Below are 17,301 nucleotides of genomic sequence, written 5' to 3'. Positions count from 1 at the left end.
ATAGTTACCTATTTATTACCAGTTTAATCCATTTATTATTTATTACTGAGATTCACAAATACCTATTATTAATGGTTTATAATTTATTAGTAGACTTAATTGCTTTTGAGCTCCAATTGTCCCAGATTTGGCCAATATAAGCCCCTTTGAACTAGCTCCTGTTTTCTTGTCACAAGTTTCCTTTTGAGGGAAATAAAATGTTGCCTTGTTTCTGGAATAACAAGAAGCTCACAATCATCATTTTTTTCCTTATTCTTTGTATACATTTCCAATCTAGTTTTCTGTTGTTATCATGCAGCACAGAATGGTGGGAGCAGAATATTTCAAAGATCATGGTTATAAGTAATGGATATGCTGATAGCCTAAAAAGACTGAGACAGAAAAAAAAAACTTACAGAATTTCAGCATAGTGGAATGTAAGTGTTCACAAAGATAACCCAAGTTATTAAGAAATTTCTTTAATTAAATTAAATTTATTATTAATAGTGTGGTTTTGTAAATATTTGGTGCTTAATGCAATACCCTCCAAATTTATTTGTGCAATTTAATAAGCTGGAAGATTTTTTACTTTACAAAAAGATCTTGTGCATTTATTTTTAAATTGATAATAGTGGTATCAAGTAACTATGATGCTTTATATACTATGATATTCTCCAGGATACATATATTTGTTTACAAAAATTATGTAACAGTTTTATTAGTAAATGTGCAGCTTATGGTAACTAACAAATTTTAATTAAAGTAAGAATAATATAATTTCATTTTTAGTGGCAGATAGCATATGTAGAATAATGTGAACATGTATAAAATGTATAATTTCATTAAGTTTTATGAAAGTAATCACCTTTTCTAAAAGGTATAACCAACACCCAAATCAAGATGCAGAGCATTTCTTACATCCAAAATGGATCTTTTGTGCCTCCTCCAAGACAATATTTTTCTAATCAAAGTTCTATCATTGTACTTCAGTTTTGCTTGTTCTTAAACTTCATGTAACATATTACATATTATATATTGTATTTATACATAATATATTGATATATTTACATATAACATAAAATAATATATATTCATATTCATGTAACATATATTCTTTTAGGCTGGCTTCTTATGTTCAACATTATGTCTATGAGATTTATCCATGTTGTTGCTTGTAGTAATAGTTTCTTCTTTTTCATTTCTGTGTAGTATTACACTGTATGACAATATTATAAATCATTTCTGTCTATTTTCTTGTTGGGGGTCATTTAGGTTGTTTTCTGTTTGGGGATATTATGAATAAATCTGTATGGCCATGCTTGTTCATGTCTTATGGGTTATTTATGTTACCTATGTTTATGTATACATTTGTATAAAAACTTTTCCAGAGGAGTTTTAGAAGTTTAAATTCTCACCAGCAATGTATAAGAGCAATTTGTTCCCGTTCTCACCAATGTTGGCATTAAATGCTCTTTAAGTTTTAGCCAGGTTGGAGATAGGTAATACTATCTCACTGTTTTTTATTTAAATTTACCTTTAAATAATGATACTAAACATCTTTTCTTATGGTTATTGAACATTTGGGTATTTACTTTTATGAAGTGTGTATTCAAGTCTTTTGTCCATTTTTAAAAAACTAAGATGAATTTCTGTCTTTTTATTGCTATTTTAAAAGTTCTTTATATATTCTGGTTACAAGTTTTTGTCATATGTAAAATTGAAAACATCTTCTCCCAGTCAATTGCTTGCCTTTACAATCTCTTAATACCTTTTTTAAAGAGTGTGTGCATTTATTTTTACTACATTGTTAAATATATAAGCATACAGATATTTGTGGTATTCATTTATTATCCTTTCAATGGATATAGGATCTATAGTAATTACTACTGTTTGATTCCTGATATTGGTGATTTGTATTTTCTCAATTTTTATCTATGAAAATCTATCTGCTAAAGGTTAATCAAAAAACTTTTATGTCGATATTTTCTACAGTAAACCTTTCAGCTTTTTTTTTTTTTTTTTTAATTCTTCCAGGTATTGTCTTATTTGTCAAGATGATCCTGGCTAGTCTTACTCTTTTGCATTTTCATATACATTTCAGACTCAGCTTGTCAAAAAAAATCTCTGGGAATTTGATTGAAATTTTATTAAATCTATAGATCATTTTGAAGAGATTGATAACTTTACAATAGCATGTCTTTCAATACCTGAGCGTGAACATATATTCACCCCATTTCCCATTTATTTAGGTCTTCTTAATTTCTTTCAGGAATGTTTTATAGTTTTTCATGTAGAAGTCTTATTCTTCTTTTGTTAAATTTATCCATAGGTATTTGATGCTATTGTAAATAATATTTTTTAAATTATATTTTCTAATTTTGCTAGTGAATAGAAACAAAATTGTTATTTTACATTGCATTGTATCTCCTGATGTTGTAAAATTCACTCATTTTAAATAGTCTGGATTCTTATGGCTTCCATATGTACACAGTCATAACATGTATAAGAAATTACATTTTTATTCTTGTTTTCCAAACATTACATATTTTTAATTTATTTCACTTGGTTTACTGACCTGACCAAGACCTACAGCATAATGTTGAGCAAAAGGTTGAGAATGGACATAATTATGAGCCTTTTGAAAATCTAGGTAGCCAGGCATCATCCCCTCAAGATTCAATAGGTCTATGGTGGGAGTCTGGAAAAATCTACATTTTAACAAGTATTTCAAGTGATATTAATTTATGGGTTACCTGGAAACACACTTTAAGAAATATTTTTAAAGGATAAGCTTCACTCATTTAAATAGTTTTCTTGATTAGGATGAAACATTATAGTCTTTCTTCTTCTTCTTCTTCTTCTTCTTCTTCTTCTTCTTCTTCTTCTTCTTCTTCTTCTTCTTCTTCTTCTCTTCTCCTTCCTAACTTCACCGTTTTTTGTGCCAGGGGTGGACACATGAAGTGTTATTTGTTTGAGTACTCTGTTATGCTCAAACTCTTTCTCTGGCTCTAGCCAGAGAGTGGAAGGGTTTCAGTATTAAGAAATTGACTGGCTTTTAAAAAAGAATAAAACAGCCCCTGATTCAACAATCACATTTTTAAAAAGAAGCAATCTTTAAAAAACAACAACTATATTTTACAGTTGCTATGGTCACAATAGACTTCAACTTTTTCTATACACACACCAAATCCACACATGTACACACACAATCTTATGGCTATTGCCTCATGATAGAAATAGTATGAAAAGAAAAACGAAATAGTATGAAAAGAAAAACAAAAACAAAAAACAGATTTTGAAGGATCCACCACTACCTAAAATAGACTTGAATAATATCAAATTACTTGAAAGAAGAATGAATACCATGTGGTTTTCTAAATACAATTAGTTATAAGGAACAATGTATTTTCTTGGATTTATGTGGCTAAGTGTAGAGATATAAGTATAGCTGCAAATATTCATGGAGTATTAGAACTAGGGAGGGTTTTAAGATCACTTATCTGATCTTCACATTTTTATGGCTGAGGTGACTGAGCCCCATCTTGGTAGAGTGAGTGGCTTGTCCAGTATTAATTGATCATGCTGGTATTGGGGGCAGCACTCACCATCCCTGACTCCCGCTCAGGGTTCTTCCCTGATGTCACTCAATCAGATATTTTATGATAAGAGGTTATGTATAGCCTGACCTGTGGTGGCACAGTGGATAAAGTGTCGACCTGGAATGCTGAGGTTGCCGGTTCAAAACCCTGGGCCTGCCCGATCAAGGCATATATATGGAAGTTGATGCTTCCTGCTCCTCCCCCCTTTCTTTCTCTCTCTCTCTCTCTTCTCTAAAATGAATAAATAAAAATTAAAAAAAAAAGAGGTTATGTATATGAAAGAAAGAATGTGGAAACATTGGGAGAAGCCCACAAAGGTAAATCCTTCATATAAGATAAGAGGGAGATAAATAAAGTGGGACTGAATTTGAAAATAAATTGTTAGAAAAAACTAAGAACGATATGAGAAAAGAGAGGCAAAATGAAGAGAATAAGAAAAATTAGATGAAACAAAAGAAACAGTAAGTTAGGAAAACCAAAAAATGAAAGATCACATTAAAAAATAAGAATATGATAAAAATAATTGAAGAACATGTAGATGCAATATTTTGGTTTTTTTAAAAAGGTATATCTATCTAGAATTATATCAATAATAAAATAGTCATAATGAAATAATATAAAAGTGCACTTAAACTCCTTTAAAGAAGGTAATCCTAAAGTAGCAGTAATACTAAATTTCTAATCCTCTAAAATTTTGAACAAATAAGAAACAGAAATCCAAAGATGTACCTCTATATATTAAGAATCATTAGTATGTAAAATCAAAGACATGCAAGAAAAGCTAAGGCTAGCTATTCCTTCAGCTGACTTTATTTTAGGCGCGTGGCTGATGAATGAACAGACAGGCGGTGGAGAATCCCAAACATTTTATGTAATTATATAGCATTACATTAATTCAAAGAGAGGGATAGTTTATACAGTATCCAGAATTGTTTGAGTTTATTTCCTTACTTTTGCACTTCCTTAAGAGCCTGAACATAAATGTTACAATTATAATATTGATTTGCAACCTGATTAGTCATAGTTTATTTGATGAGCCAAATAGCCTTGTTGTGCTTCCTGAGATAGGAGGCATCCATTTTTAATCTCTGTTTAATGAAGATAAATGGGAAATAATAATGAGACAAGTGTCATAGAAAAGGGAATTTAAAGAAAATGTGGCTAGCCTGACCTGCGGTGGCACAGTGGGTAAAATGTCAATCTGGAAGGCTGAGGTCGCTGGTTCAAAACCCCAGGCTTGCCTGGTCAAGGCACATATGGGAGTTGATGCTTTCTGCTCCTCACCTCTTCTCTCTCTCTGCTTTTCTCTCTCTCTCTCTCTCTCTCTCTCTCTCTGCCCCCTCTCTCTAAAATGAATAAATAAAAAAATCTTAAAAAATAAAGGAAAATGTGGCTAGTCAACAACAAAATTAGATACTTAGCAAATCAATATACTGATTAAGGACACAGGTTTTAAAATCAAACAGACATGGATTTGGCCCTCAGTTCAGCTACTCATTAGATATGTAACCCTCATTTACTCCTTTTTTCTCTTCTCTGCATTGTCCTTCCTCTGCTCTCTCCTTCTCTTCCTTTTATTCAAAAACATCTATTGAGCATTTACTATGTACTGGGTTTGTGCCATAGACCAGGGGCCAGTTGTCACATATGCCTGAGGGAGAACATGGGATGTTGTTAATAGGAAAGAAATTTGTGATGTGCAATACAAGCAAAGCTACAAATGCATAAATAAGCCAGACTTGTTAGGATAGTTGTAATCATTCTGGAAGTAAATAATAGATAAATCTGTCAAGACAGGCTGAAATCAGATTGTGAAGGGCCTTGAATGCTGGGATAAGCAATTTCAAATTAACACGCAGAGAACTGGCAAATAATTAGAAATCAAGTGGCTAGGGAGTTAGTCTAGTACAGAAAAGCCAAAGGAGATTATTTTAAGAAGCATAAATTAGCCTGACCCGGCGGTGGCACAGTGGATAGAGCTTCGGACTGGGGTGAGGAGGACCCAGGTTCGAGACCCCGAGGTCGCCAGTTTGAGCACAGGCTCATCTGGTTTGAGCAAAAGCCCACCAGCTTGAACCCAAGATCGCTGGCTCCAGCAAGGGGTTACTAGGTCTGCTGAAGGCCCACGGTCAAGGCACAAATGAGAAAGCAATCAATGAAAAACTAAGGTTTTGCAGCACGCAATGAAAAACTAATGATTGATGCTTCTCATCTCTCTCTGTTCCTGTCTGTCTGTTCCTGTCTATCCCTCTCTCTGACTCACTCTCTAGCTCTGTAAAAAAAAACAAAAAACAAAAAACAAAACAAAACAAAAAAAAACAACAAAAAAAAAACATAAATTACTACATAGTTTAAAGAGGCCAAGAAAGAAATAGATTTAAGTGCTAGAGGGTGTTAATGACCTTTAAAATAACACTGATTGGGAGGTTGTAACTATGAAAGGAGGGAATTGGTGAAAAAAATGGAGGCTATGGGGCCAAGAGTCCACAGGAAAGATAAACAGAATGGGAAGGAAATAGTATGGTAGAGATTGAGGAAGCAGTAAGGCCAAGCAAGGACAGATATATTTTTCCTAAGATGAAGAGTTACTACTCATATGGAAAGTAAAAAACCAAAGAAGAGAGGCTGGAGATCCTAGTATACAAAAGTACGGATGAGACTTAGCACTGAAAGCTGAGGTAGAGAGGGCAGTCCCTCAGAGTCAGAGAAGCACTTCCTCTTCTGAAACTGATAGCACAACTCAACACTGATACTTCCTTTGTAGCAGGAGGGAATCAAGGTCACATTTATCTGTGTACTCCAGGTGGGCTCTTATTAGAAAGAATATCAGGCCACCAAAAGGCCAGCTGACTGAAGCTATAGAAAGACAAACATAAAAGAAGTTGGCCCATCAATAACTTCAGGAGATACATCAAACCATTCTGATTCACACTCCAGTAACCTTTCTTTCTAGGTCTTTCTGCTGTGCAACATGTGAAGGTAGCAGTGCAAACATTCAAAGAAATATGAGGTACCCTTGATCTTCACCTTTTCTTCAGAAACAATTGTACAGGGTTGTAAGTCCAACCCAACCCAGGGACTACTATCTCTGCTCTGAGTCACCATATAAAAAGAAAGTTGAAGGTTAAATGAATGGGTATTTATGTAGAGATAAACACATCATAGAGATTAATGGTTGTACAAGAGAGCCACTCAATTCTGTGTGAATAAGCCTATCCTATATTGAAAACATCAACTCCAGAAACTTTACTTCCAAACCGCTTTTAAATTTCTATGTATTTTTCTTCTGCCCTCTACCTCCAGGGTTCAAGGGAGCGGGTAAGGGAACTTCTGGGAATTCCAATTCTGGCTGTATCTGTATTTGAGCTCTGGGCTGGGAAAGAGGCTGCAGAGGGGTACCTTGGGTGCAGTGCCCTCCTCCGTGGCCAAATGGGTCCAAGCTTTCACCCCAGGAGTAATAATTCCACACAAGGAAAGCTGCGGCACGTCCGTCTGCTGGACTAAAGATCCCTGTGGGTTAAGGAGAGTAAGTGCATTTGGCGGGAGAGAGCACAGTGCTGACTGAGCATCTTTGCGTTGGAATCTTTTCTTTCGCATTTGCCTATCTGTGCCAAGAGTTGGAAACGGGCTTCGGGCAGGACGCAGGGTGTCAGTCCCTAGCACTGACCCCTTGGCCCTGGGACTGGGAGAGGAGTTAGGGGGAGCCCTGGACGCCAGCAAGGGACAGCCTGCCTGATCTCTGCTCCAGTCCATAAATCCTTAACGGATTTTCTTTCTCTCCCTTCACCCTTTTCTTTCCTTTGCTCTCTTTCTTTCTCTCTCTCTCTCCCTCTTTCTTCCTTTTTCCCTCTCTTTCCCTCTCCCTCCCCATTCCCTTTCCCTTCCTCTCCCATCCCCCTCTCCCCTTCCCCTTTCCACGTGTGTGAGCCTCTTCCTTGCCCCTCCTCCCTTTTTCCGCCTCTCTCCCTCTCTTTCTGCATCTCCTTCTCTCTCTCAGCTCGCCGGGCGACCCTGCTTCTGCCTCCCACATTAATGGCGGCATCTTCGGAGGATGATGTAGACCGGCGGCCCATCAGAAGAGTCCGCTCCAAGAGCGACACGCCGTACCTCGCAGAGGCCAGGATTTCCTTTAATCTAGGTGCCGGTAAGGACGACCCCCTCGCCTTGCTCCCCCACACATTTCCTTCTTCACCTTCCTGCCTTGCCGGCTGGTTCAGACCCTTCTCCTCCTTGGGTCGCCCCCTCCTGGCGGTGCCCTCCCCTCCCGCCCCCTTTCTGCCCAGCCCAGTGCCGGCACTCACTCGCTCTCTTTGTGTCGCTGGTGTGAGGAGGGCGTGTGTGTGTGTGTGTGTGTGTGTGTGTGTGTGTGCGCGCGCGCGCGCGCTGCGGAGGTGAGGGAGGTTAGTGCGTGGAGCTCTACATCCACCCAGGAGTCACACGCAGGCTTTCCTCTTCCGAGAAGAGAAGCGAGTGTTGTCACTGGTAACAATGACTATAGGAATAACTAAGAGCTGGGTCAGAATGCCAGTCCGCTGGCTGTGGGCTCCACTGGGGGTCTGTGCTGGCGTGCTACTACAGGGTGGGTGGAACTTGTTGGTGACATTCAAACTCTGGTGATTTTGTGAGGTTGATACTACTCCTGTGCTGTTGGAGTGGGGAGAGGGGGGTGGGGTTTACAGCTAGGAACAGGACCTTTTCCTTGTACCAAGCAGTTGGCAAAGAACCATTGTGATCATGACAATAATACCATGGTCTATATAGGATGCATGTTAGATGATTTGATGATGTCACTGGAACTGGTGCCTAAAGTGACTCAGATGGGCTTAAGTGAAAAGGGTAGTTGAGGTAGAAGTGGGAAGAAAGGAGAGAAGGAAAGAAAAAGAAAGGAAGATAAAGGGGAAGGAAAGAAGGGAGGGAGGGAGGGAGGAAGGAAGGAAGGAAGGAAGGAAGGAGGGAGGGAGGGAGGGAGGGAGGGAGGGAGGGAGGGAGGGAGGGAAGGAAGGAGGGAGGGAGGGAGGGAGGGAGGGAGGGAGGGAGGGAGGGAGGGAAGGAAGGAAGGAAGGAAGGAAGGAAGGAAGGAAGGAAGGAAGGAAGGAAGGAAGGAGAGGAAGGAAGGAGGAAAGGAAGGCCAAGGAGAGGGCAATAGAGAGGACTAAGGGATTCAGAGTGGAATTGATTCAGTTGAGCCCTGTGCAAGGTGACCTGAGAAACACCTAGGGTCTGCTGTTCTCACTGCTGCCACTGCCCAAAATTCACAGGAAGAGCCCCCTATCCCATTACTAGTAGGTGGTCACTATCACCTGGAAGAAGTTGTTCACCACTAACTTCAGAGTACTGTCTTTTCTGAATGACTCCTAACCCCCCACCCTAGCTTGTGTCTCTTCCTGTCCAGAGTCCCTTAGTATTTTAGCAATTCCAATGGGAGGGAGGGCATTTTCCTGAAGCCTTTTTTTCAAAGTAAGTTTAAAAAGCAGATGATTCCTTTTTCTTTTGGAAACTAAACCCTTGAAAATGGAACTGAATCAAATAAAGTATGTGTGTATGCATCTGTGTATACACTGTAGCAAAGAGGACCTTCAGATTATGTGTATTTTACACAATATTGAGAAGTTTGGGTGAAAAAAAAAAGCAAACTGTGTAAAAAAAAAAAAAGATGTGTTCTTATGACTGGAAGGAGGATAACTGGATGTAACAAAGTAGCCAAGTTCCTTAAAGTGTAAATTTTCCTGTCTTGGTGATTTTAGTTTTCTAATCATAAATTTTCTCATCACTCCTGAAATGCCTGCCTCTGGATTTGGGGCTGGAAAAAGAGGACTTGATTCGCAGAAGCTTTGGCAGTTTTGTGGTGTGCTGTAGCAGCCTATGGTCTCACTCTGGAGCTGTTAAATCTCTGTTTGTATGTTCCAGATTCAGGATAAGGGTGTTAAGGATCTTGAAAGGACTGAGAAGAGTTTCTTTTAGGGCCAACATTGTTTCCCCAGCTAGTGATATTAGGACTTGTTCTGCTGATCCCTTTGCTGTCAAACTCTGGTATATATCCCCTTTGTGTGTTTGACTAGCACAGAAGGAAAGGGGTTAGAGCAGAAATTAGTAAAGGCTGTTTACCTCCTACTAGTACTTTTTTTTTTTTACAACAAAACAATAAAACAAAACACTATAAAGAGTTTCAAATTTCAGCTACTACTGATTTCCATTGAACTATTTTGCCCCAGTGACTTGCAATCTTTTATTCTGGTTAAATTGCTCTGGAGGCCAATTAAAAGAACTGACTTTACTGAAAGGACGTGTCTCATTTTCACCTGAAAAGGAAATAAAACATCAAACAAGCTCCCAGCTTCTTCTAGATATCCCCCAGAATACTGCTGAAAGCAAAGTGTCCAGGAAGACACCAGCGATTGAGAAATGTAGTGGAGAGCATGGTAGGGTAGTGAAAGGGAGGGCAGTCGCTGCAGGAGCTGTTCTTCGCGTAGGGCAGCTGTCCTTCCTTGGTGGTGCTGAAGAGGACTTTGTGACAGAGACGTGACTGTCAGCTTGACATCAGAGGTAGAGGTGCTCAGTCTTTGTGATAGAATCCCCCGGAAAACGCGGAAGATCTGGCCACCGAAAACTTTCTATCTCTGCCCACTTAACGTTTGTCGCCTGTTTGCTACACCCCATGCCTCCTGCTTCACTGCTCAAAATCAGGCGGTTTTGCTCTAATTTTGCGCTGGCTGCTCACTCCCACGGCTTTTCTAGCTGGTTTGTGCTGGCAAAACCCGACATAGTAAGAACTACTTGCAGATGTGCCTGTCCAGGCGTTTAAAAGTAATTGTAACCCCTGGTTTAAAAAGCTAACAGCCTTGTTTATCTTCTTGAGCTGCAAGTTGTAATTAAACTATTAGTGTCCTTATCAGTGTAGCTGAACAGAGGAGCCTGCACACTCTGGATAAACTGCATAATTTGGGCACAGAGAGAATTTTGTTTGTCTCTAAGCAGCAATTTATAAACAATTAAGCAAGGAAGCTTTCATCTGCCCTTTCTTCCCACTTCACTCATCTCCTACCCACCTGCCTCAGTCATTTATTTACTCTGTCCAGAGAAATTCTTCATTGGTTTAAACAATCTATGTTTCATATTTTCTTTCTTATGCCTACTCATATATATAAGTCCATGTTTAATGTTTTATAGGTTTAATAATGCTTGCTGGAAATAAATATACTGTACACATACTCATTTTCTTTGCATATCATGAAATCATTTGAGTACCTACTCCCTTAAATTATTTTTACAGTTGCCAAATAAAGTAAACTGGGCATGTTGAATACTAATTAAATACTGAAGTATTTATTCAACTTTGTCCCTGATGGTACTTAATAATATCATTTCAGAAATAACTCTGCAGCTTGAGTGAAGGATATACTCATTCACTTACAGTCCCAAGTCAGTCAAAGAATAGCACCAAAATATGGGTCTTTCAAAACTTTGTGAAAATGTTCATTTAAAGGTTCAGCCTAACAATAGAGAAAGGCAATTTTCTGAACCATGACTTTTAGTTTTCTAAAAGAGTCCCTTTTGTAGGTTTTTAACTTCTAGTCAGCATTTATATACTAGGCAAATATTGATAGATGATTCTTTGCTGAATATTGTATATATTTTAAAGAAAATCAGGCATTGCATTTACTAAAAGTTACCCAAACACCTAAGATTTCATTTAAACATTGGAAGAGTTTTAACTTGAGAATTTCAAATGTGTTAAAAGAACATGTGTAACAGAAGAGTATATAAACACTATTAGTAGCAAGTGACTCTAATTGTGTTCTCATTTAGTATTGAACATCACTGACATTATGATTGTAAGAGCTTAGCTTGCCTTAAGAAGTCATTAATTCACACTACATTAAAGAGAATGCAGTGAAGAGTTGCAGTTTGTCTGGCAGATATTTTCTCATGGGCTAGTGTACTCTTTTTCTTTATATTGACAGTATATAGAAGAGTATTCAATACTTAGAAAGTACTGAAACTGAAATGTTCTCTATAATTATACACTAAAATGGATGAAAGTATTATGGGAAATAGGGAATTTAAACGTATCTAAAATTTCTTAAAGGGATGTCAAAAAAAAAAGAAAGCTAATCATATTTAAAACACAAACCAATATTGGGTACTTTTGATTAGATCTTCTAATCATCAGGAAGTTTAATCTTTGTTGACATTTCAGAATTACTTTATATGCTCAATTCTGCCATACTTATTCTCCCTGGAAGGCTGAGACTTGTTTAAGTTTCTGATGTCATCCAAGGATAGCTGTTTCTAACTCCCATTGGTCTCTTCCACTCTTTGGAGCCCACAGAATCATTATAAAAATTGGCTTGTGCCTGACCAGGTGGTGGTGCAGTGGATAGAGTGTTGTCCTGGGACACTGAGGACCCATGTTTGAAACCCCAAAGTCACCAGCTTGAGCACAGGCTTATCCAACTTGAACACAGTCTCACTGACTTGAGCATGGGATCATAAACATGACCCCATGGGCACTGTCTTGAGTCCAAAGGTCTCTGGCTTGAACCCAAGGTCCCTGGCTTGAACAAGGGGTCACTGGCTCTGCTGGAGTCCCCTGGCAAGGCATATAAGAGAAAGTAATCAATGAACAACTAAGGTGCTACAACTATGAGTTGATGCTTCTTATGTTTCTCCCTTCCTGGCTGTCTGTCCCCATTCCTGTCTGTCCCTCACCCCTCTCTCCCTTGCAAAAAAAAAAAAAAAAAAAAAGGCTTGCTCTGGCTGCTTGTAAAAATACATGAATCAGCAGAGTAAGTTATAAACTGGGTCTCAGAAGATCTCTTTTTCCATCTTTCTTAAGGAGGAAGACCTTTATTCCTTAGCTAAATTATGAAGGCCCATGATACTGAGAAGTGATAGCCTGAATATGTGCTATCACTACTTAGCAATGAGACCTGTTCCTGAGGAAAACTGTGAATATTGTCATGGTAACCAAGGTTGTTTCACTGATCTAAAGGTCTTAGTAAGCGGTCTCCTTCATTCTTTCACTGAAGATTGCCAATGTATCCTTCATGATACTTGTTGCTGTTGGTGGTGTTGGTACTAATTTAAATTGAAAGTGGATTATATGGGTCTGGCTCTTATTTTGTGGACCAAAATTCTTCTTTTAAGTAATGTTCTCACATTCAGTAGCCATAATAATCCAAATGGCTGACCAGGAGTCTTTAGTATGGGGCTTTCTGAGGTCTGACCTCTTTTTGTACCATTGTTAAAGCCAGCTAACCTGATAATCTCATTATGTCATGCATCAAGGTGGTACTAATGAAGACCACTTCAGATAACATACATAATATAAACAGGGTAGAGAAAAGTAAATAACTAACACTGTAAGAAAATAAAATCTCTTTGCTGCAATTATATAAGCATAAATATACATATAAAACATGTCCTTTTTTCAATAGCTATTGATACATTTATGAGACATATACAAAATCTTTGTTGAGTGGTTAAATTAAATTAGGATAGTTTGCCTGGGAATTATTAATTTTTTAACATCTAAGTACTGCATTACTATTTTCTTATGATTAAAGATACATTACTTGTCTATTCTGTCTGTGTATATCCATATATCTTAATTTCATGGAAAACCCCAGAGGTGTATTTTATATAGAAAATTTGGGGCAAGAAGCAAAAGAACTTTATTTTAATATATCTCTTCCACTAAGACAGTAGTAGGAAAGCCATTTAACCTTTCTGGGCTTGATTTTCTCAGCTCTAAGAGGAGGGATTTGGAACTTAAATTCCTAAAACTCCATCCAATAAAATGTTTGTATAAATAGCTGGTACTTCTAACTATAGCTGTACTATTGGAAACATACTATACTCTGATTTTGCAAATCATCTTATTTATGGTATAAAACATATAGACTAGTGTAATTACAATAAGAATTAAAACATTTGATCACACCTACGTTATGAAAATAAGTTGAATAAAAATAGAACTAATATATATTTTAAGGTACCTTATATATACAATATCAAAACATTTTAAATTTGAATATTCAGAGATTAGAGTATTTAACACAGCTGATGCTCTATAAGTATTTAATGGATAAGGTATTGGAGAAATCTTAGCAAAAAATGGAGAGTGAGAATACCAAATATTAATATGGTTCTCAATTAACATTTTATGTTTATTAACCTGTTTGCTTATATAATTAAAATAAAATAAGAATATAAGATCTATATTTCCCCTTTATTTAAGGAAAGCAAACATATATGCCAACTAGCTAAATGTCAGGATTCAATCAAGCTACAATGTACCCCTTTTCAATTGGCAACTAGAATAATCCCAACTTCTAGGCACCGACTGTAAATCTTGGCCATGTACTATAAAGAATTATTTTTTCCTCCTTCTTTATAGATACATAAGTTGAGAGGAACAAATAAACTATTAGTCAGAACAAGTACAGCAAATGCATATTAATACATTTTTATAATACAACTTAATACTAAAAATATTTTTAAATTACTTATGGGGTTATTCTTTGATAAATGCAACTTCAATTTATGATCATTATCTATTCTACAAGTAAAAATGTTAACATTTAAATGGGAAAAGGAGATAACTTGTAGGACTATTTTTATCCTTGATTTAACAAGGTAAAAAGATGGACATACATTATAGCCAGTGTATTATGTTATCCAAACAAAAAAGGGCTTGAAAGAACTATTAGTAGATATAACATTTTCTTCATTGTATGATAAAAGAAGAATTCTAGCATTTATTATATTGTATATTTCATTACTTTCCCCACCTACTTTGGTAGGTGATAAAATGGATATGATTTCAGCACCCAAGGCCAATTTGCCTGAACCATTCAAGCCATGGCTGCAAGAGAGGGATAAAGAGAGAGAGAGAGAGAGAGAGAGAGAGAGAGAGAAAGAGAGAGAGAGAGAGATACAGGGGAGGGGTGAAGAAGCAAGAGATACAGGGGAGGGGTGCTTCTACTGTGTGCCCTGACTGGGAATTGAACCTGGGACTTCCACATGCTGAGCTGACACTGTACTGCTGACCCAACCAGCCAGGGCTTTTAATGACCATTGTTTATTGCAAGAAAGCAACTTACATTATCAGCTTTGTTATAAGATCACATTCTCAGCTGAACATGGTTAAGAGAAAGAAAGAGATGAAACTAGAAATGCATTCTAGCTAGGTATTTTTAAAAATATTTTTGATTAGGGTTCACTGTGAGAAATTAATTTTCTTTTACCTCACATAACGCACATACGTATTTATACAGTTGACCTTTGAACAAAATGAGGTTTATGGTTGCCAACTCCTTGCATAGTAAAAAATATATGTATAATCTTTAACTACTAAAATAGCTTTACAGATAATATAAACAGTCAATTAATACATATTTTGTATGTTATATGTAATACATACTGTATTCTCACAATAAGGTACAAATGTATTCTGATGCTTTCTATATTATCCTATTTCATCCCTTTCCACTCTATTCTGTTCTGACATATTTTAGACATAAAATGTTAATTATGACACATTTAATAATTTTATAACCCATAGCTTAAAAACATTACTTAATTGGTAGTTTCCAGGGGATATTTTGAATGCAGAAAAAGTATTTACAAGGAAATCCCATTTTAGTACTTCTATCCCCCTAAGACAAATTTATTCTCTTACCTGGACGTGAGTCAAGGTGAAAGAGAAAAGTCTCAGGGCTGGAATCAACTTAGCGATAGGGCATAGTGGGCACAGAGCCCAGGCACACAATACATATAGAGACCCATGAAGATGTTTCAATTTCTTTATCGTAGAAAAGTAAATAGATATAATACAACCTGGTTTGTATTTTGTTTTTATACCAACACAGCCACAAAATATGGTTTTTAATATTTTCTGAGGTAAAAGCAACCTACCAAGGCCAAAGTGCCTGTAACCCACAGAAGTTATAATGCAGCCTTGTAAGGAGTGGGAAGGGTTGTGGTGGGAGAGAATTCTCTCTTTTCCAAGGTGGTAGAGGAGCTGTGAAGTTATATTCTGGAGCTAGACTTACTGGATTTGAATCTCTACTTTATAACTTCTTAGCTGTGTGACCTTGGGCAAGACAGTAAACTTCTCCCTGCCTCAGTTTTCTCACCTGTAAAGTGGGACTTTCAATGGTGACTATCTTAGAGATTTGTTTGGAAGAACAAATAATTTCCTAAACACTAAAAACTTAGGATAATGCACATCATGAGTAGTTATTACCCAGAGTGAAGCTCTACCGTGCATCGGTGTTCTGCTTCACCTTTGTTCTAGTCTTCCGAGATGCTATGGAAAAAATGTCCTTCTAGTTACCACATCTTATAAAACCAAATGAGCTACAAATTCAGAAACTATTATACAAGGAACAAATTTTCTTAGTTACATTTTACCCCTATTCAATCTTTCTGGCTCATGCTACAAATGAATATAACCAGCCCGAAATGAGAAAGGAAGTGATCCTCAGACTCTGAAAATTAACAAAATCTACATTAAGAACACTTGATCCTATGACTAGACTTGAATGAACTAACCTTGAAATATCTTTTGCAAATGGCCACATGGAAATGACCACATGGAGAAGAATAACCTGCACCTGCTGGACTTTCCAACAATCCTCTGAACTTGAAGGATGTGTTGTGAACAAAGGGAATAAAATGATGAGTGGAGAAAGAGATATAGGAAGAAGCAGGGAGGAAGGCCAAGAATAAAGGGGACAGAGAGAAAATACAATTTTGCAGTTTGAGAAGCCATCTATATAGGTCAGGAGAACACATACTATCTGAGTCTGGTGCTTAGCTGAATCATCTGTCTGAAACCCTGAAACCTGTAACAGGCAGATAACACTCTCTGCCTAATTTTCATTGTTACTTTTAGGACCAAACGTGAAAATGCTTTGCCAGCATCCAAGCTCATTACAAAGGCGAGAAACAGATGTGATCTGGGTGAATGGGACAGCTTTAAATGTCTAGCTCCACACAAATAAAGAACAAGAATGAGGATGTGAAAAATGGACTAATTCTACCCAAAATGTTGCCTTTGCAATGGCCAAAAATTCAACGCAGCCTAATAGTACAGAAAAACTAAATATAGCATCTACCAATGTATATAGTTAGGCTATGTTCGTACCTCCACTGTCAGCTCTCATCATTGTATAACATTTGGTCACCTTAGGATGTTATTACCCATCCTAAGAGACAAAGGGCCTGAATTTTTACTAGTCTTTGAGAATTTCAGAAATTTTAAAGTTCTTAGTGCAGTCCCAGCCTCACCTCACTTCAACTTCTGACTTGGTATAAGAGATCTCAAGAAGGTACCTATCATTTTGAAGCTAAAAGTAACTGAACTGAACTGCACACTAGAATCACTGGCCCAAGCCATGTGGGGCATTAACCCAACTTGGACTTAGACACTTAGACTGTGATTAATAAAACTCAATAAAAATTTTCAAGCAAAACCTTTGTTTCTGAGAGAAAGAGTGGCTTAAATGTCCCCCATGTATCTGGGAAAGTCTAGGGCTGTTCATTACCTCCCACTAAAACCATAGAATTACACAGTTTGCACAGTTGTGGAGCCAGCTGCCCTGTGTTCACACCAGACCTCCCACCATGCTGCCTTCCAGCAACATCCTGGCTATAAGGGCTCATGACTGGCTGCAAACAGCTAAGAAGCAACTCTTTCAATGAGAAAAGTACCTCT

General features: G+C 37.3%; 1 protein-coding gene across 2 annotated transcripts in view; it reads left to right on the top strand.

Annotated features, from left to right (window-relative positions):
- PHACTR1 (phosphatase and actin regulator 1) overlaps window positions 1-17,301 on the top strand; it is a 657,956-nt gene that overhangs the window by 25,960 nt on the left and 614,695 nt on the right. The window contains exon 4 of one of the 2 annotated variants that reach the window (XM_066268374.1): window positions 7,576-7,722. In XM_066268374.1, the coding sequence (XP_066124471.1) occupies window positions 7,576-7,722 (147 nt within the window). Of the gene's footprint in view, window positions 1-7,398; window positions 7,723-17,301 lie in introns of those variants that run through there. The other variant, XM_066268377.1, reaches the window with a different exon arrangement.

This window comes from Saccopteryx bilineata, chromosome 3 (genome assembly GCF_036850765.1).
Source record: "Saccopteryx bilineata isolate mSacBil1 chromosome 3, mSacBil1_pri_phased_curated, whole genome shotgun sequence".
NCBI classification, from domain to species: domain Eukaryota; kingdom Metazoa; phylum Chordata; class Mammalia; order Chiroptera; family Emballonuridae; genus Saccopteryx; species Saccopteryx bilineata.
This window is presented reverse-complemented; position numbering and strand designations above follow the sequence as displayed.